This window comes from Rousettus aegyptiacus, unplaced genomic scaffold (assembly GCF_014176215.1).
Source record: "Rousettus aegyptiacus isolate mRouAeg1 unplaced genomic scaffold, mRouAeg1.p scaffold_m13_p_1, whole genome shotgun sequence".
NCBI lineage: Eukaryota > Metazoa > Chordata > Mammalia > Chiroptera > Pteropodidae > Rousettus > Rousettus aegyptiacus.
Window position 1 is genome coordinate 48,820,742 of NW_023416284.1, and position 20,981 is coordinate 48,841,722.

Genomic DNA, 20,981 nt, shown 5'->3' on the forward strand with positions numbered 1-20,981 from the left:
TCTCTTCCCTTCCCTTCCTTTCCACTTAAACTGATATGTAGCTACAAACTTATTTGTGGATTAGTTATGGTTATATATTCCCAGAGGAAAATTTTCTTCCATGACATTAGAACCAGGTTTGTGACAGGAAAGATTCCTTGAGTCTCCTTCTGAGACAATAGTATAATTTTCATTCATCCTTATGTTATGGATCTAGCCCTGTGTGCAATAGCTTTATGCAGGAGGGGTTGTCTATAATTGTAATAAGCCCTTAACTTAATCTCCTGCTCTGTAAATCTGATTAAGTCATCAAAATGGGCATTCAAAATCTCAGCAGTTCAGAAGATACTCAGGGAAAATAAAACCTTTATACTTATCTCTTAGTGGTGCACATTTCAATTAACTTTAACATATTTATTGAATATCATTAATATTTTCATGTTAATCCAACAGCATCAATATTATTAATAAAATTAGTTATTTTCTTATTCACTTCTACTCAATCCAGTAAAGGATGGAGGCTTTTCAATAAAACTTTTTCTAAGAATTTGTAAATTTGTAAATATTTCCTGTCTTTTTTTTCTATGAAGACTTTATATAGATGATCTCCAATTTACAATGGTTCGATAACTTACAATTTTTTAATCTTATGATGGTACAAAAGCAATATGAATCATACTTTGAATTTTAAATTTTGATCTTTTCGTGGGCCAGTGATATGCAGTACAATACTCTCTTGTGATACTTACCAGCAGAAGCAAGATGATTTCGTGCAACTGTAGACTAATATAAGTGATTTAAGCACATTTAAGGTAGTCTATGTTATGTATACTAAATGCATTTTTGACTCATGATATTTTTAATTGATGATGGGTTTATCAGGATGTAACCACATTATAAGTCAAGGAGCACATATATACATACTTATTCATACATAAGTATGCACACACATTTATATATACTTACACACACACATACACACTTATATTAACCTGTTCTTTACTGGTATAGATTGTTAAGGGAAGAACTTCCATTTCTCTGACCTCTATTCTATGTGAAAAGTCTTTTGCTACCATGGCCTGGCTCATCATTCCAATGGGAAGAGCAAGTTAACCAAATGTTGAATTGAAAGAAGAAATTAGGCATGCTCCATTTGGCACCTTCATTGTTTAAAGAGGTCCTTTCTGAAGGACTCTTGCATTGATTGTTGTCCATGCTCTACTAGGTGACAACATTTATTTCCATTTATCTAGCTCCTGGATCTACCTCTCACTTGATCGCAAGCTCATGAAGAAAGCTTATTAGACTATGCATTGTGCTCCCTTAAAATAAATATTTTAAGATTATTTTTACTCTTCATTTTCTTTGTATTGCTTTAACAAATCTCTATCCATTTAAGTTAAACTTTTATGTCATTTCATTTTAGATTTGCCTTATGTAAACTATATATCATTGCTTATTATATTAGCATATAATAAAAAGAAGTGTTTTAAAATAAAAAAATATTATTTTCCTTTTAATAGAACAATTGTTCATATTAATTATTATAACTCATGCTTTCATTTGCTTTTTTCTTTTTTGTGTATGAATTCAAATTTTCATGTCATGAGTTCCCTTTTATCTTTCTATATGTGGAAGATATTTGCCTTCATGTTCCCTGCATGTATTTTTTAAATTTTATTTATTTAAATTAATTTCAACTATACAGTCCATTGGTTAGACATCTTTATAGTTCATAAAATGATCCCCTTCATGTATTTTATTGGGGTTTGCTTTTAGCCTTTAACTGTATTATTTTTCTTAGATTATCAAAATTCAATAATTAAATGACATTTTCACTGAAAAAATGAAAAATAACATTTAGCATGATTTCATTGCTTCTCTGTGTTCTTTTTCCTCTCCAAACATTCTGCTCTTTATCCTTATAGTCATCTCAATGTTTCTGCCAATTCTTGCTGTTTAGAGAAGATTTTGAGCTTTTATACCCAGACTTTTCATATTTAATTCCTATACTTATATAGATTTGAATGAAAATGTTTTTGAAGAAATTTATGAAATCTCATTTATAGTAATTTTTAAAATTACATCTGAACTTAGTTGGTTTCAAAGACTATTGTCAGTTCTTTATTTTATTGTTTTTCTATTATTAATCTACAAATACCAATGTATCAGCAGCAAATGTATTTGCTGAGATCTTGCATAGCAATAATGTCTTCCTGTTATTACACATTAATGATTGTTTTTTTATATCACGATATATGTCTCCCCAAAGTCTACAAGCATGATTCTATTGCCAGTTGTAATTCAGTACCGTAGAGGAGAAATCTGAGGTTAGTGTGAATTTTTTTTAACTTCTCTATAGAAATGACTTTTCTTAGAAGACTAAATTATCTTATATTTCAGTCATATATATAACTGAAAAAAATTAACAAGGTATATCTAGGTTTGAGGGCTATATCAATATGTATACTTAGGGCTTTTTCAGTTCTTAAAAGTTTTCTTCAACTATTCTTTGAATACTGCTTCTTTAAAGTTCTTGTTTCTTTCTAGAAATAAATATAATTAAGTTAGATGTTAGTTCAGTGTCTGCCAAATCATGTGACTTCTTTTTCAAAGTTTGCGTTTCTTTGACATTTTCATCTATATCCTGAAAGCATTTTTTCTTAGTTTTACCACCTATGCAGTCATCCCTAAACAGTATATTGTTTTTGTTTAGCTTATTTTTGAACTGTATATAAAAATCTCATATGTATTTTACTCTTCCCTCTTTAGCTTAATATTGTTTAATATTAAATTTTTGATTTTCAACCAGATTGATTCATGTAAGATATTATATATTTATTTTCATTCCTGTATAGAAGCTATTATATACCCAATTTAGTATTGATGAACATTTTAGTTTTGTTGATACTATAAAGAATGTCTCTACAAATATTTGTGTATGTGCTCTCTGATTCATATGTATACATATGCAGGGAATATACCTCAGAGAGAATGGCCAGGTTTTATTATATACACATGTTCAATTTTACTGGGTGATGTAATTGCTTTCTTATGTTATTGTTCCAATTTACATTTTCCTCAACAGTGTGTGAGTTCTTTTTGCATTACACTCTCACAAAAGTGAGATTAAGATTCATTGTTAAGCTGTTCACATAAAATGATATGTAATTATGGTTCTAATTTGTATTTCCATTATAACAAAAATAAGATTAGACCTCTTCATATATGATCCACTAGACTTTCCTTTGCTGTGAAATGTCTGTCAGATATCTCTCCATATATTATGGAATTTTTTGGCTTTTTTAAATAAATGTTTTTTTATATTTTTTATATATTTAAATTTGTTGGCTTTATATATTAAAATACCTTTCCTAATATGTGTTTTTTCTTTTTGCTCTTCTTTATAAAAGAAGTTATAAATTTTAATGTGGTATAATGTATGTCATTGTCTTAATAGTTTTCATTTTCCTGTTTAGTTTAAGGAAACTTTCCCTACCAAGGGCTGGAAAGATAGTCTCTTGGATGGTCTTTTTGAGGTTTTTAATGATTTGCCTTCCACAATATCATCCTCAATTTATCTGGAATTGATTTTGCTTATGTTGTGAGGTAGAGTTTCATTTCCTTTTGTTTTTTTTTATTTATGGAAACTAATTACTCCCAAACTATTTGTTTAATGGTTTATTTTTTCCCTACTGATCTACAATATCTTCTCACTCGCATATCAGAATTCCATATATGCATGGATCTGTTTAGGACCTCTCTGCTCTGTACTCGTGTATTTATCTATTGTACTGCTATCACATTTTTAAATTACCATAGCGTTATAATACATTTTGATATTTGGTAGGGAATCTTTCTCATCTAATTTTTTTTTCTTTAGATGTTTCTTGCACTATCAATATAAATTTTAGAAGTAACATGTCATTTTATGAAAAAAACAAGTTTGAGTTTTTATTTGAATTCTAATGAATCTGTATTTTGTTTGGAGGATAATGACATTTCTAAAACATCTCTGAGTATGTTATACTACTCTTCTTAATTAGGTCTTCTTTAATATATTTAAATAATCATATATACATATGTGTGTATGTATATATAGAAAGACATTTAGAGTTACCCTCAAGACATTTATATTTTGTTTATATTCTAAATATTGTTATTTTTTCAATTGGATTTACTCTTTTTGTTGGTTTACAGAAATGTAATTTAACCTGGTATATTAATTTTACATTTATTAACCATAATGACCTCATTTACTCTATTATTTTATCAGCACATCCTTCTGGGTTTTATATATAGAAAATTACATCATCTTTGAATAATGTCAGTTTTAATTCTTATTTCCAAATACTTTTACCTCTATTTTTTTTCCTGTTCTTATTGTCCTAGTCTGGCTAGAAAAAGTAATGAAAGGGGTCATCCTTGTCTTAGCTAATCTTAAGGAAAATACATTTACATGTCATTCATGTGTAGCTTTTTACTGATGTCCTTTGTCAGGTAACCGTATTTCTAGTTTGCAAAAAGATTTTTGTAAAAAGTTTTTTGATAAATTTGAATAGCATTATATCCTTTCATAATACTTTGATTCCTTTTTTATTTCTTTAAGCATATTAATATCCAGTTAATATTTTATTTGGAGTATTTCCAATAATTATGTTATTGCTATCTTAGTTTGGATTTAATTTTTCTGCTGATGGCTTGCTTTCTCTTTTGTGCACTGTATTTTTGATTGAGAATTCATATTTTTCGAACACCATTTAGGAAAAATTGAGGCTTGGGTTTAAAATGTTTTCCATAGAGAATATTGCTTATTCTTTTCTCAGCATTTAAGTCATCAGTGATCTAGCACCACTGTAAACTAAATTTCCTACTTGGCATGTATTAGGATCTACAGAGTGTGAATCTAGCCCCAAATCTCCATGAGTGAATCTCATGATTGGAAATTCTCAGAAAATAATATTTTTTTCTATAACCCCCTTCCCTTGCCTCACCACCCTGCATCAAGATAGGCATAAGCAAGGCTGAACTTTTTGCTTGTTTGTGTCCTGTTTCACCCTTATTCTCTCTTCATGGTTTTGTGATACCAATTTTTGTGTGTGTGTGTGTGGCAGAAATGTCTTCTTGTTTTATATCAGGTATTTTAATAACATTTCTAACACTTTCTCCCTTTTGCTATAGTCAATCATTTAAATAATACATTTATCTTCAAGTTTTTTTAAGTGTGCTCTTTTGTTTTTCTTGTTCTAGTGCATATTTTCATATTTGTGTAGGGTGCTCCCCACACCCATCTCTTACTGTGTGGAGTTCCTCCTAGGACACAGGTATGTAACTTATGTAATTTGAAAATACACTGCTTACTGCCTTCCTGATTTCTGGTTGGATGAATCTCTCAGGCCATGGTAGAGAGCATGTCTATGGTCACAACTATCCTCCTCTGGAAACGGAGGGTCCTAATGACTTTGATTATATTTAGTTTTAAATACTAACTCTAGAAAACATGTCCCTCTCTTTCTCTCTCTCTATACACCCCTCAGAGACCTAGCCTTTTCCTGGATAATCACCAATCCCGCAGGCAGCAGAAGACTGTAGCCAGGACTTGTCTAATGGTCAGATGGTTTGAACTTCTGACAGGCTAAAGATAGGGAGTTTTTCACTGGAGTTCTCTTCCCAACTTTCTATATCCTATCCCCATGCTGTCCTTAGTGATGTCAAGTCCCTGTTAAGGCCTGTTGGGGAAAAGCTAGTGACAAAGCCCCGAAGAGTTTCCAGGGAAACACATCCAGAGAATCTCTAAAAGATGGGCTGTCTGGCATCTTGTCAAAACCAAATGGCTCTAAGAGGTTTTATACCTGGTGTTGTGTGACTTTCCAGGTTGAGGAAGCCTGATTGCCTTCTCAGAGGAGACAGCGCCCCCTGTTGACTCCTCCCTCTCCCTGCACCAGGCGGATCTGTGCAGCTTGGCTCAGATGAGAGGGAGGAGGATGAGAAGGGAGCTATGTAGAGGAAAGTTAAGACCACCAAGACTAGAGATTTGGTTTTCAGCCAAAAAATAAAAAAATAAAAAAAAATAACATCTTGACCTAAGTTATTTTTCAGTTCCTGATCCCTAAGGTGGAACAACCCTCTAGCTACTTTCCTTGAAACCGGATAAAGGGACTCTGGAAAAGATCTCAGAGCTGTCCATGAGACCTAAATGATTCATTACCCTCACTTCACCTTATGACCAATCAGCTCCCAGCACAACCCTGAACTCCAAACCACTTGTAATTTTGATCTACACACAATCAGGAAGTTAGAGCTTTTGATCATCATCCCATTTTTCTGGATGGCATCATTCATCAATAAAATGGCCAATAGTCCTTCATTGCAATTTCCAGTGTTTAGTGTTTGGCTCTGCTAATGGCAGGTGGATGAAATCTTTCTGTTCTATAACACCCTTTGCTGGTCTAGCAGGATGATTCAAATACAATTTGCAGAATCAACCTGAGTTGTTTTTCTACCTGTAGCCCCTGATACTGTAATACTTGGAGCCAATGGAAAGCTATAATCCCCGACATGGTCTGGTTCTAGTATCCTTATCTTTTTCTTCCCCATATAAAGTTTTAAATTGTGAAAACATACCCACTGAAATGCAATGACAATGAATAGAAAGATGAGGGAGGGTAGCATGAAATCAAGGAAATAATATTCTGACTGTCTATGAAAGCTGCAACCAGTGGGGAGATTGTCCGGTTTTGTCTTTGGTATAGTTTGGAAGTTTCTAAGCCAAGAAACAGGAAGGTAGACCTATTCTTCCATGAGGTTAAGCTAGGTATATCATTGTTTTTCTTTTTTTGTATTATAACTCTGAGACTTTTAGTTTGTTAAAATTCCTGCTGAATACTACTGATCAGTTTTAGGTTTTAAAGATTTTGTGACCACTGTTCCTTTTTCTTTGTCTTCAAATCATATTTTGTCAAGAAAGTTCATTTAGAGGTTGATGGCCAGATGTTATTTGAATCCTATTGTATTTTTGAGCCAAATCATATGAAGTCTCAAAGGCATGATATTCACAGATTATTTCTTCACCATGAATGACAAATATGCAAATATAAATTCGGTTGGCTATGTTTCACCTTGGAGGCAAAAGAGATCCATTATCTCCTTATTCTTCTCAGGAAGCTTTTAATCATTGTCTCTTAGGTAGATTTTTTTTTTTTAAAGAAAGCTTTGAAACAAGAATTTATACTCTATAGAGAAGATTTGAGTCTATATCACTGATTTTATTAATTAGGAGAGGCTAAGCTGTGGTAACAAATAGACCCAAATATGCAATGAGTCAACAAAAAAGGTTAATTCTCACTAACCTGATAGTCCATAATGTTCATATCAATGAAAGATTAGGAGTGAATGAGGTAAGGTAGAGGCATTCTTTTTTATACAATCACTGAGGAGTTCAAGGTAACAGTAGCTTTGTTCTTTTCAACATGTAGCTTTCAAGGTCACCCTGGGGCTTACTCTGTGTTAGCTAGGAAGGGAAACAAGCATGCAAGTGTGCATGGGACATTTTTGCAAGCCATACTTGGAAGTGGCCCCATCATTTCTGCTTACATTTTATTGGCTGGAACCCAGTCACAGTGCACAAACTAATTCTTAGACTATACACACTGTGGTCTAAGCAGTGGGTGCAATAAGAAGATAAAAATAGATTTTGGTAAACAATTTGAAATCTCTACCACTTTAGGCAGTTCTAGCAGGACACTGGACTCTTAGATTTATGCACCCTGACTCTTAAAGAATTCACAAGTCATAAGATTTATCTATTTCCTGTTGTGCAGAACAGCTCATGAGAGGCTTTAGCAAAGAATACATCTGCACATAAATTGCATTGAGTTTCAAAGTCCTTTTGACATCCACGGAGAAAAATTGGAGGGTTTGCATAACCAATATGCTCACAAATATGAAACAGCATTAACAAAGGTGGCGTTTATGAACTTCAGCTAATTATTGATATACTTACTTTATTTAATAATGCAAATGTTTATGAGCTAGTTGCACTAAATGCAGAAACATTCTCAAAATCTGTTCTAGGCTACAAAATGCTGATTTGTTTAGATTAGGTAAAATTATAATTGATTGCAGAAAAAATTAATATGCATTAAGCTAACATGTCTCATTATTAAAAATTAAAAATTATATACAAATTCTTAATTTTAACTCTGAAATAACTGGGGAGTTGCTATAAAGTATAAATTGCCACCAAATTATAAGTTTTTGATAAACTGAATGGACTATGATCTCATGGCAATAAGAGTAGAGTAGTGAATCTTTTTGTTTTGTTTTGTTTTTGTTTTTATTTTTCCCCAGTTAAAAACAAGCTTAATTGGATATTGTTTTTAGGAGATAATTTCATTTTATGTGGTAAGTTTTATCAATATCAATATTAATATTAGTATATGGTTTTATTATCAATATTTCAGAGATAATTTATACTTTTTTTCTCAATTGAATTTTCAAACCACACACACACACATTTATTTGGAGTTTAGGGGTATTAACATATGGTTTTATAAAAAATGAGATTATATCACAGAAGTAAGTTAAATTTAAAAGAAATTGTCAAATAAATTCTTCTAGCATGTAAACTCTTATTAATTAGACAGAACTAAGGATGTCATTTCCAGATGCCTAATTATTTATTATTTTATATCCCAATTATTATTGGACACAGAAACATTTTTTGGAAAAAAATCTTAGTGATCCTATAGTAGCAACATCTTTTTTTCCTATGTAATTATCATCATCTCTAGATAAATACCATTCGAATGAATGTTATTTGGTAAAATTGTTATGTACAGGAAAAAATGGATTCTGAATGCAGATTAATTTGTCTCTGAACTCCATTTTATCTTATAACTAAACTTACCTTAGACAAATGGCTTTTACCTCATTAAGGCTCAATTGTCTGTATGTTAAATTAAAATATTTTTTTCTAAACTATCGAAAGTCTAATGAGGACAATATCAGTAGATTATAGCATATCCTGATATATAGCGAGCTCTCAATAAATGCCATTTATTTAGTGAATACTATATCAGTTCTAAAAGTTTTGTATGAGGATGCCTCATGGTTTTTGACATCCTTTCAGAGAGCTATTTATTTATAAAACTATTTTCATACTAGGTTGTCATTTGAATTTTCACTCACACACATGTACAGTCACTTAGACGCTATGAGATGTGTGAAGACCTCATTGCTCTGACTGACAATTGTAATCTACTTTTGTGTTTATTTTATACATATTTTTTAGTTTTAATTTCAAATATCAGAAATATGTAATCTATCTTTGTGTTTTTAATTTTAATGTTTAATTTTAAGTATAGAAAACATGTAGAGAGATAATCTATACAATCAAAAGCTCTTTGGAGATCTCAATAATTTTTAGGATCGCAAAAGGGTTGTGAGGCCAATAATTTGAGAATAACTATGCTATAGTCTGAAATACAAGGTCCTACAGGAACAGGGATGCACCCCATAGTGAACACTGAGTGCGAGTGGATGTTTCATTAGCCTGGAGTGTGACCTGATGTCTATAAGAGCAGGGTAGTGAATCTTAAACACAAAACAAACACAGTGTTCTATATAAAACTTTACCATCTTTTATTTTACCTACAAAACCCATAACTGTTTAATGTCCCCAGAACAGTGGGATTTTTTGGGGGGGGGAGGAGGGAAGGGAGGGATTTGTTTGTATTTATTTATTTTTTCCTCTGTGGTTAACTTTACTATGCAGCAGCAAGCAGTCAGGCTGCACGACGCTGCCACTTCAGTATGTTCACTATGAAACAAAAGCTCTTATTTTAGACAATATGTGAACAAAACCCATTTTGAGTGCAGCATCATTTCCAAGGATTATTATTGTGATTGTTTTATCTATTCACTTAGAATTCTAATTTTCTCAGTCCTCCACTTGATTTCAGTGTCAGCAATTCTGATAGCTAGCACCTGGTTATTCTGGTTATGCAAATCTTTCCTTCATTACACACAGCGATCTTGTCCCGATACTCTTCAGACTATTCTATCTTTCTGTAAGTCTCTGAAGTTTATACAGTTTACTGAAAATAATTAAATTCCATTTCTGATTTTCATCGAGGCCAGCTGGTATAATGAAATAGCCTCAGACCCAGAATCTGTATTTCAGGATTCCATTCTGAGTACTTCTGTAAACTCTGCAATCTAATTGCCAAAGCTATCAAAACTCAAATGTAAATGCCCATAAGATAAAGGAATTTTACAATCATTATTAACTGTAGAAATCCATACGTGTTTTTTATTCAATCATTCATTCATTCAACAGACATTTATCAGCAGGCACTGTGCTAGGTATTGGGAGTAATAATAATATACTCTAAGCTTTTTCATTTATTAAGTTATTGAATCCTCATACTCCTCATTTAAAAGTTGGAAAAAAAAACTGACCACACAAAACTTAATAATTTGACCAAGCTCTTATAGTATTAAGTGGCAGAGCTAGGATTCGAAGCCAGAGTAGCCACCTCCAGAGCTTGTCTTTGTAACCATTGTGCTACACTGCCTGAAGCACAAAGGTACCAGGAGTCTCCCTTCTGAAAGAGCTCACAGACCACAGAGGAAGGCAGACATGTAAACAAATAGGACAATGTGATGAATGCCACATACTTATGTTTATATTATAGAAAGTCATTTGCCTTGTGCTAGTTTGTTGTCTTACATATATTATGATGCTTAACCCTCTGAATAAATTTTCAAAGTGGACAGAATTATCTCCATTTTTTATGTAAGAAACCTAGCCCCTGAGAAGGTCACTAATTTTCTGGATACTCCACAGCTAAATAAGTGACTGAGCTGGGAACAGAAATTATGTTTGTCAGGTTCCAAATTCTGTTTTGTTATCCTGTGTCACACTCCATTGCATAAATGGCATTCTTACTTTGAAATTCTCTGAAATGTATTTCTCTGTTGTTGTACTTATTTTTTTCCATGAAATAAAAAGTTTAAAGTAAAATAAAAAATTTGCCCAAATTTGCCAACAATGCACAAGAGAACAAAATTATCATCCTTAACGATGTCTCGTAGAATTCACAAAGCAGAAAAATTAGATTACCTAGAATCACTGGACACTAAAGTCAAACAATTGCTTAAACCTTTGCTTCTTGCCTCCTGGGAACTGAATGCATGCAATTTCTGAAAACTCAGAACTTTTCATCAGAGGACCACATCAGCTCAGAATTATAGGACACCATGGAGATGCTTTTCTCACTTAGCAAATAGTTGAATTAATATCTAGATGTTTACGTCTAATGTTGTAAAAATAGTTAAGTAACTGAGTTAAAAATAGAATTCTGCCTTTCTGTCTCATACTCATTATCCAGTAATCTCCAAACATAAATGCTTATTATTGTCACCTAGTAAATTTTCATAAAAAGTTTTACCCATTTGTTCATAAGTAAAGATAGTATACACTGAGTAATTCAGCATAAGAAGTGGTTATATCTGTGTATTTAAAATTTTTCCAAGATGACTAAATAAAATTTATTGCTAATTCTCATTACATACAGGTCTTTCAAAAATTGGCATAGTATTAACATATATGTGGGTAGACATAAGGGGAAGAGAAAGGAAGAAAAAATATAATGAGAAAGAGTACTACTACTGGGCAAGAAAGAGAGAATGAATACAAAAATGATGGAAGGAATGAGTGAGGACAGGCAAAGCAAGCTTGGATGTGCAAAAGAAGTTGGTTCACAGTTGGTTCCCTTTTGTTCCCTTTTACCTACCACAGCTCTTTTGCATACTGCCTTTGTTTATTCCATTTCTATCATACCTTCCCCTAATCACTCTACCTTCACTCCCTTCACACACATGCATATATGCACACAAAACATACAAAAATGTTCACCATTAGACATAAGAATGCTTAAAAATTCCTGCGAAGTTTAATCTTAATAATATGGAAAAGACCCACAAAGATTAATTCAGTGTTGCTCTCATCCTATGAATAGCCTTTAAGTGTTCAGTTAAAAAGAATTCAATTCCATAAATTACCTTCTTGATATACATGCTCACTGAGGAAATATGCTGATAAAGTTGGACTAAGATAAATATAGGTTTGTAAACTGTGTGTGTAAGGTTTGAACTTTCAAGATCAGTTTGAAGAATATATTCATAAGGAGCCACCTTCAAGTTTTCAGTTTCACATTTTGACATCTTACTTGAGCATGAATCTACATGAGTACGCCATCATTGAAGTGCACATGTAAGTGTGAGTCTATATATTTGTTATTTATTCCCTAATTTCACTCCTTTTCTTTAGTTTGTCATGGAATGATTTTCAACCTAGAGCATTTCACCCTGTTGAAGATTGCTTTCTTACTGTTCACTGATGGTCACACTCTATTATATCTATCTATCTATCTATCTATCTATCTATCTATCTACATACCTACCTACCTACCTACCTACCTACCTACCTATCATCTATATCTATCTATCATTTATCTATCTAAATTTAAATTTATAGATAATATATCAAAATACAGTTGAAATAGCTATAGATATAGATGATATAGATATAGATATACAGAGATAAATGACAACCTAGAAAGAACTATAAACAAAACACAATGAACAGACTCAACCAGCCAAAAGTTTTGCTTATATGTTAAAGCAAGGGAATTGTTTCAACTTCCACTTTAAAAAAATAAAAAAAGAAACAATAAAAAATATGTACATATGGTTAGTACAGAAGCATTTTGATTTTCCATGAACAAAAGGGTTAAAATTACTCATAGACCTTTAACACCAAAACACCTTTTAAACCTAAATGAAAGTATGGGAGCATACATTTAAGTTAAATTAGGTATCAGACTCATTAAGTAAAAATAGCCTTGGCACACTAGTCATTAATTGAAGTATATGTCTAAGATTTAAACAAAGGGCCAATTATGTCTCCCTCATAGAAGAAATCATGTATTCCTTAACTGCATGTTTAATAACAGTTTTACTTCAACTCAGGGATTATACAAATCATAGAGTTAAGTCTGAACATTTTATACCATGAAAGTCCCTAGGTGAAAAGAAAAAGTTTAATTCTTAGATTTTTGTGTTGTTCTATTGAGGAGAAATGTTTTATTTTAAAATATATTTTCTTGGTAATTATCCATATGTTTCTAATATTCATTGTTCAATACCTGTAGGGATTTTCCTTCAAGTTTCTGAGCTCCTCATATCTGTTAGCTGGAGTTGTTCTCAGTATTATTATTTTTTTCCTTTCCTTTGCCTTTGCATGACAAAACAGAAATTTTCCAGGTGTATTCCATGAAGGGAGAAAATAAACATATTTAAATACATCTCTTTAATTTTCAGATGCATCTCTGAATAGTTCTAACATCTCAAAATTATTATTCTTTGTTTGAGAGTGCTTATGTCTGCTTATGAAAATTTGTGAACTCCCATCTAATCTGACCTCCCTTTCTCTAAAGCACCTCTCTTCCTTTCTGTTTTAATTTTTGGTCTCTCCATACTCACTGAAACCTGAAAGATCAAGGAGTGTCTTGTCCCCTGAGTTCTATGGGGCTAAGCAAATGCTGCTGCTTCTGTTTGGGAGACCACTCTTCCCCCTTTTTTTCCTTTTTTAAACAAAAATGTCTGTCAAATTCAATTTCATCCTTCAGATACCATTAGAGTCAAGAACTCTTAGAAGATTTATATGATACCCCAAGGCTGTGTTTGGTGTCTTTCTGACAGCCTTGCATAGCCTCTTATGATTGGTTTCTCAAAGCACTCGTCACATTGCATTATAACTATGTGTTTCTTTTCTCTTTTTCCTTCCCCAAATGGTGAATTTGAAGACCAGTATCCCAGACTCTCAGACCTTGAAAGTCTCATGGTAAACAATAGGTTAAGTAGGTAAATAAATACATATACAAATATAGATTTACTGAAGTGCTTCATTATTACTCTAGAAATGGCATATGAAGTAGTACTTTATTTCAAAGACAAGGATATGCATTTATGTCCTAATTTCTGTTAACTAGCTTATAAAGAAATATAAAATACAGAAGAGTAGCCTAAATTAAAAACATATTGAAAAAAAAAAAGGTAAATGGAAAGTAAAGGTAGGGGAATAAAATGGAGCTAGAAATAAAACCTAAGGAGATAATTATGAATTCACAAAACACCATTTTTCTTCTGGTCCCGTGACAGTATCTTTGCCCCATTTCAAATCTGAGTGTGGAGATTTTCTCTTTAAGAGATATTTATTTGTAATCTGCAACTTCTAGTCTTAAGTCTGATGTGCATTGTATAACTTGCCCAAGGTTTTAGAGAAAACTTTATGAATAGCCTAAGAAAACTGGTCATTTCCCTAGAAGTCTCCTCCTCTTCCCTCTCCCCAGAGGGAAGACTCTCATTTCAGGCTTTCATACAATTGTACTAAGTTATACTAATTGGTACATTCTATTCCACATGTTCGGAGCTAGTTATACTGAAAGATAAAGTGCACATTTGCATAAATAAATATGTATCAGATGCAAAATAATGCACAAATATGAGCCTGTAATTTATTGTATAAAAACTTAGTTCACAGTGCACCCGAAAATATCTTTATTGTTTGACCATAGGAAGAATTACTCAATTCTATTTTACTGGAAATTGTGTGAACAAAAGAATTTCTCACATCAAATAAAATAATCAATATATAAATATGACTATCATGAGCGAAAATTGAAATAATTTCTTGATTTCTTTTTACCTTAATCTGGTTACTATATATTTTTTATGATTAATTAATACCTTCTGTTATTCATGTCTGTTTTGTTCTTGAAAATCAGAGAAGTAATTAAGTGTTTTAATCTCCCTAAACCTCAATTTTCTTATCTATAAAAAATAGAATTAGTGCTTTCCTTCTGAGAGCAAAAGCACTAACTAAATGTTAGGTCATCTTTAATGAATCCACAATAAATCAATGAAAAATTTGGTTAAAAAATCATTTCAGAAGTAAATTAATCAACATATTATTTACTTATTGTCCTGAGAAAATAAAAAATATAATTGTGGAGCAAACCTAATATCTCCTTCCTGTTCTGTCTAGTAGAATAATTCACTTAACAAATGCTAATCTTTTTAATAATTCATTCAATGACTTTTTGGGGGGTGCCTCCTATAGACCAGGTGCCTTCTCTATGATGGGGACACATTACTGTACAAAGAAAAGGAAAATCTATTACTGAATATAGCTTACATTTTAGAGTAAACACACACACATGCACACACACACACAGGTGAAGGGGGAGGAGGGATGAAGAGAGAGAGAGAGAGAGAGAGAGAGAGAGAGAGAGAGAGAGAGAGAGAGAGAGAGAGAGAGAGAGAGAGAGAGAGAGACTGAGAGAGACTGAGAGATTTTCTTCAATTGCCTACAGTGAACCAGACACTATGATAGGTGTATATACATCATCTCATTTAATCCTTACTAGAATCTTGAAAATTACATATTAATGCCCAAATGTACAGAATTGGAGATTGAGACTCAGAAAGGTAAAGTGGTTTCCCAAGGTTTCAAAGCCCAGTAAATTTTAGAATGGGAGTTTAAATAAATTATTTCTGACTATAAGGTCCACGTTTCCAAAACAATTACCCTTACTGGAAGAATAGATATCAATAGGGTAGAAAACAGTTTCTGTCACAGTAGAGATCAGAGCACTCTACCGCTTTTATTACTAGCATTCATTTTGAAGGGTCAGGTCTTGAAGGCTTTCCTGATTTCTAATATTTGGGATTCTGCTTCCCTAGAGAGGTCTTCATTTGTGGATTAGTCTAAATTACTTAACATTTTCTAAATTTTCTAGATTTTAGATTTAGCTTCCAGTGCGTCAACTTTGCTGATCTTCTAGACTCTGATCTCTCTTTTCCTAAACAGACCTTCAAAGATTCTGTTATTCCCAGTTCAATCGAACCTGTGGGCTTTCTGAAAATCATTCATTTTCTATTTTTTAAAATTAACAACAATAATTATGGAACTAGTATTCTCTAGGCTGCTTCTAGAGACGAAATACAAATGCAGATAAAACAAAGAACCTGTCCAACTCTAATCCACTAGCTCCCTCTGGCTTACCTAATCAACTGGTCCACTTTTTTTTCCTCTTGTTATATAAGTGTATGTGTATTAATCTCTCAAGATCTGATTAAAACTGTCATGATTCCTTGTATTACTTTAGTTTGCCTTTCAAGTTGACAAGACGTATATATACCTACTTACATATATATGTGTTAGGTATGTGTATAAACATGTACATATAATAAAGAAGTTTATATATATAAAGCAATTTATATATAATTTTATACATAAAAAATGAAAGAAAATAGAAAGACAAAGAGAATAATCACAGATTATTTACAAAATCTGTAAATAACTCAAAATGGACTGATTTATTAAATTAACTTACTAGCCCAATCTATATAAAGTATATTACGCTAAATCATTTTACTAAACTGTTGTTTAATTAAGTTGAATAGAAATCCGCATAAAAGTGCTATAAGTACGAAGTATGTGGCGAATATGATGTTATTTATTTATTGTATGCATGTGTTTTATATATAGTGAATGCGGTAGACATTAGATGAAGAGCAAAATGTTAAGCATTTCTAACTTGCAGGAAACCTAAATCTCTTTCTCAAATTGACTTACCACATAACTAAATCTACCAGAGCTTATGAAAATTTATTACACTTCATCTTGAACCTCATTTGGGAAAAAGGACAGAGTTTCTCTTCAAATTATAATTCACAAAGCTATTGCAATTTTATAAGCACAATCAATATTGATTAATAACGATGAAAAGGAAGACTGCCTTGGACCTGGCAGGAGTCTATCTTCAGGGAATCTTCAGGTTATCAGGGGATGCTCAGTTCTGTGCTGGTAACTTAGACCACTGTGCTCAATTTTTGGCTTTGACAAACTAAAGTTTGTTCAGGAGGCTTTAGCTAATTTCCTTGGGGAAATCAGCTCAGCAAAATCTATAGATAGAACTAAATTTTTGAATTTTAAAGACTAAAATTCACAAAATTAACTTTTTAAGCTTCCTCTTAACCAGGAACACACACACACGCACACACACACACACACACACACATACACACTTGCACACCTATCCAACTTAGATATCATTGATATAAGTGTGACATAACTATACCAAACAAAGGCAAAATTCAGCTCTTGACCAGCAGTCCCACCAGATATCATCTTACACAAAATACTGATTCAAGAGATGTGAATATAATTGATCGATCGGTATTAAATGCCATTCCTCATGAAACATTTCGGAAAAGATGAGTTATCTATCACAGGTATAACTTGGGAAGGAGCAGAAGACAAAATTGGTTGTTTAAAACCATTAAAAATTCTGTTGGGTCCATTTTTTAGTATGAGCTATGTTAATATTATGTCTGTGTGCCATAACTTAAACTTAGGACTGTACTTTAAATGAAATTAATTCCTAAAAAGTTTTTCTTTGTGCTGATTTAAAAAGAACCTCTTTAACTACTTTTGAAATTTTTCCCTTTTCCTTTCTATTTTCTTAAATTAAATTTGGTTAATAAAGTCTTCTTTCTTCCCTATCCTTAGGTGTCTGAGACCCTATAAAAGCCACCGAAGGACACTTTTCAGCTGATGAAATGTCTTTAGGCTCTGATTTAGACTTTTCTCCTCCCATCCTGTGTTGGAAAACAATTCCCCCTGGGTCTCTTCTGTTTCTGCACGTCTTGTGAGCAGAGGCACTGACAGCTTTTGTTCCTGACTATCTTTTCAAGGATACTTGTATAGTCTTGGAAGACAGTAGAAGTAGTTCTCCCTATGGAGCAAAGGGCACGTTTGTTTACAGTCCACTATAATAAAGATAATTTCTCCCTCTGCGGCTAAGGGCAGGTTTGCTTGCTGCCATTAGGAAAAAAAAAAAAATCAAGTTTCCAAAGCTCAGGGAGCCTCAGCTATGACATAAACCCACTGTGTGTGTAAGCGTCACCTAGCCCTCATCATATTGTCCAGTAGTAATTAGGGCTGGGGGAACTGATGCAAAAAATGACAATACTCTGGCTATTGTTATTGGTATGGTAATAAACTGCCTTTGTCTCTGTCTTCTGCCAGGATCCATGAAACTGTGGCATATCCTTTACAGTTCTTGACATCTTGTTTCCCCAATTTCTGTCATTCTGTTTTATATAAGAATTCTCTTCTCCACTCAGATACTACAGTTGTGACTCATTCGCTGGTCATCTAAATCTTTAATTTCTCTGTTTCTCCAAATTTCTGCCTCCTTAGTTGACTTTTCTCAGTCTAAGGTGTCCATTTGTCCAGAAAAAAACTGAATTAGATTAAATGATAAGTGCCAATGAATTAAAGTCAGAGGAACAAGAAGGATACAAAAGAAAGTGTGAATATAAAGAGAAGAGTGAATTATACATGGAGTATAGGCCCACGAGAATCCTTACAGCAGCAATATTTTCAATTCCATCCTTAGTGGTAACAGTATTTTAGAGACCTACTTGATCTGAGGGTTTGGGAGTAGGTTGCCTTGCTGGGCTAGCTGCCTTCCTAATTTGACATTTGACTCTCCATTTTCACTTATTCTTGCTCACTGGTAAAAATACAATTTCCTTAGCATTTCTATTTCTTACCTCCCTTCTTGACACATTAACCAATAAAATCAGTAGTCTCATATTCAGATAAATATTGTCCGAGATAAAATGATCAGGAATTTTTACTTGTTTATTACCTCTAATTTCAGAGAGCTCCAGAAGAATAAGAATAGTCTCCTGCAACACTAGTTCTGAGAATCAACAGCAACTTATTATAAATGCAGGTTTCCAGGCCATATACCCCAAGGATTTTGATTCAGTGGGGTTGATGTGGGACACAGAAATTTTCTGTTTTTAACAAGCCTCTTGGGTGAATCTGCTAAAGTTCATCCTCTGAACATTATATGAGAAACTGTGCCCCAGAAACTGCCTCTTGATCTGGTATTATGCACATTTTCTCAGTCTCACAGAGATAATTCAACCCCAAATATATAGATTAGTCACTGACAAATGTTAGTTGATGGCAGTGATTTGCTCTGGCAGACACTTGCCAGGAGTATTTCAATAGTTATTTTTGACCCATGGAACTGAAAGATTCATATTAATATATTAAAAAAAAAACTGCTTTGTTTTAGAATTTTGGGATATATTTGGAATATTTTTTTCCTGATCTATCATATAATATTATATATGCATTTTTAGCAATGCTTATCTATAGGAAGATGTATAAATGCAATGTAAACACTCTTGATAAAATACTATTATCCCAAAAGTGCTTTATTAAAATAAGTTAAACAATCTGAAAAGTTTTGAGAGGAAGACTAAGGGGATATTTTGGAAAAGTAAATGCTATCTCAGTCATTGCTGTTGAGATCATAAGATATAAAGTAGGATGTTAATGAGCAAATGCCCTACATCAGTGTTTTGGGATGTATTTTAAAAAGGGTGTAACATAGTAGCATTGATAGTTTGCAGGTATCTCTTACTATTCTAACTTCCTAGTAATGAAATTTATGGGGAAATTCTTTATTTTCTCAAGATTTTTCAGAACAGCATTAAATAACCTAAATAAGAGGAACATCACAGTAACAGCCCTTCTCTTAGAGTACAGACCAGCACACCTTATTTCCGTAAGTTTTGATTGTGAGTTTCTCACTTAAATTAATCAAAATATACTCCCAGTAAACTTATGAGAATGAAGAAAACACCATATGTCTACAGGGCTTTAGAGATAAGGATGCCAAAGTTTACAATGCCAGGGGCTAGGACAATATTTAAAATATTTCCATCTGCACATTAAACTGAATTTTTGTGGGGTTGTTTGGGACAATTGATGTCACATAAAGCAATTTGACATATGCACATCTAACACATGTACATTTTCACTGTCAATAAGTGGCCTTTATCAATAGACCTCTAAAAAAAACCAGCCAAATAAATTTCAGACAGCATTTTTCAGATGGATTATCTTCTCTGAGGTTATATTCATAAAAGGTGATGAGACTTACAGTTTACGACAATTTTTACTTTTTTCACATCTGGGAATGACACATCATTTTCTGCACTGCATTCATATTCTCCAGCCTGGTCCCTGGTAATTCCATAAATGTCCAAATATTGTCCATTTTCAAATGGTTTTGCTACAAGAAAAAAAGTACAGCACGTTTAATTGTAGCTGCCTGAGGCTTCATTCAAGTAAAACAACAATCTCATGTTTTCCGATTAGATATTGCTGGCAAAACAATTCCAAATGAAACTGAGGAATTATTAAACCCTTTGTTCTCCTATGTTCAGAGGAAAAGTCAGAGAAAAAAACAGAAACTGAACAAGGAATACCATAACAACTATTTCTCCAGAACAGGATATACATGTGTTCTTTTTAATTGATTGTGGTCTCCTAACCTCATCACAGATCAAATAGAGTTCTGCACATTTCTGTAATTGAGTTCAACAACCTCCTACCAATGTAGATGAAATTCAGTAATATGACTTGGTATATATTGACTTTTCTACACTGTACGCTAGCAACTTGACACTTAACCTAACTAAATGTTACTTTTCTTTTGGGGAAATCTCATACTCATTATCAAGGTTTCAAGCCAGATGGCTTGATAAGAGTATGGAGACATATTGAACTATTGCAATATTTCAGTTTCCAAAATTATTAATGTTTCCAAAAGAGATACATGATATATACTATATATAATGCACCCAATAAACCTTGAAGAAAAAATTTTATGACTCTCAAACTAAAAGAAAGTGGTTGTAAAAGCTAACTAAATTATCTTTATTTTTTAATTTCCAGAAAAAATATTCTCTTTGGTTAAAAAATAGAAGTAGATTATAAATATAAATATATAATCACAGATAAAAGAATATTTCCTGATGAGTGAGATTTGAAAAAATAAAGG

The 20,981-nt window shown here is 32.6% G+C and overlaps 1 protein-coding gene across 1 annotated transcript in view; it reads right to left on the reverse strand.

The window, feature by feature from the left end:
- NEGR1 (neuronal growth regulator 1) overlaps window positions 1–20,981 on the reverse strand; it is a 755,370-nt gene that overhangs the window by 243,585 nt on the left and 490,804 nt on the right. The window contains exon 4 of the mRNA XM_036235247.1: window positions 20,079–20,210. Within this exon, the coding sequence (XP_036091140.1) occupies window positions 20,079–20,210 (132 nt within the window). The remainder of the gene's footprint in view (window positions 1–20,078; window positions 20,211–20,981) is intronic.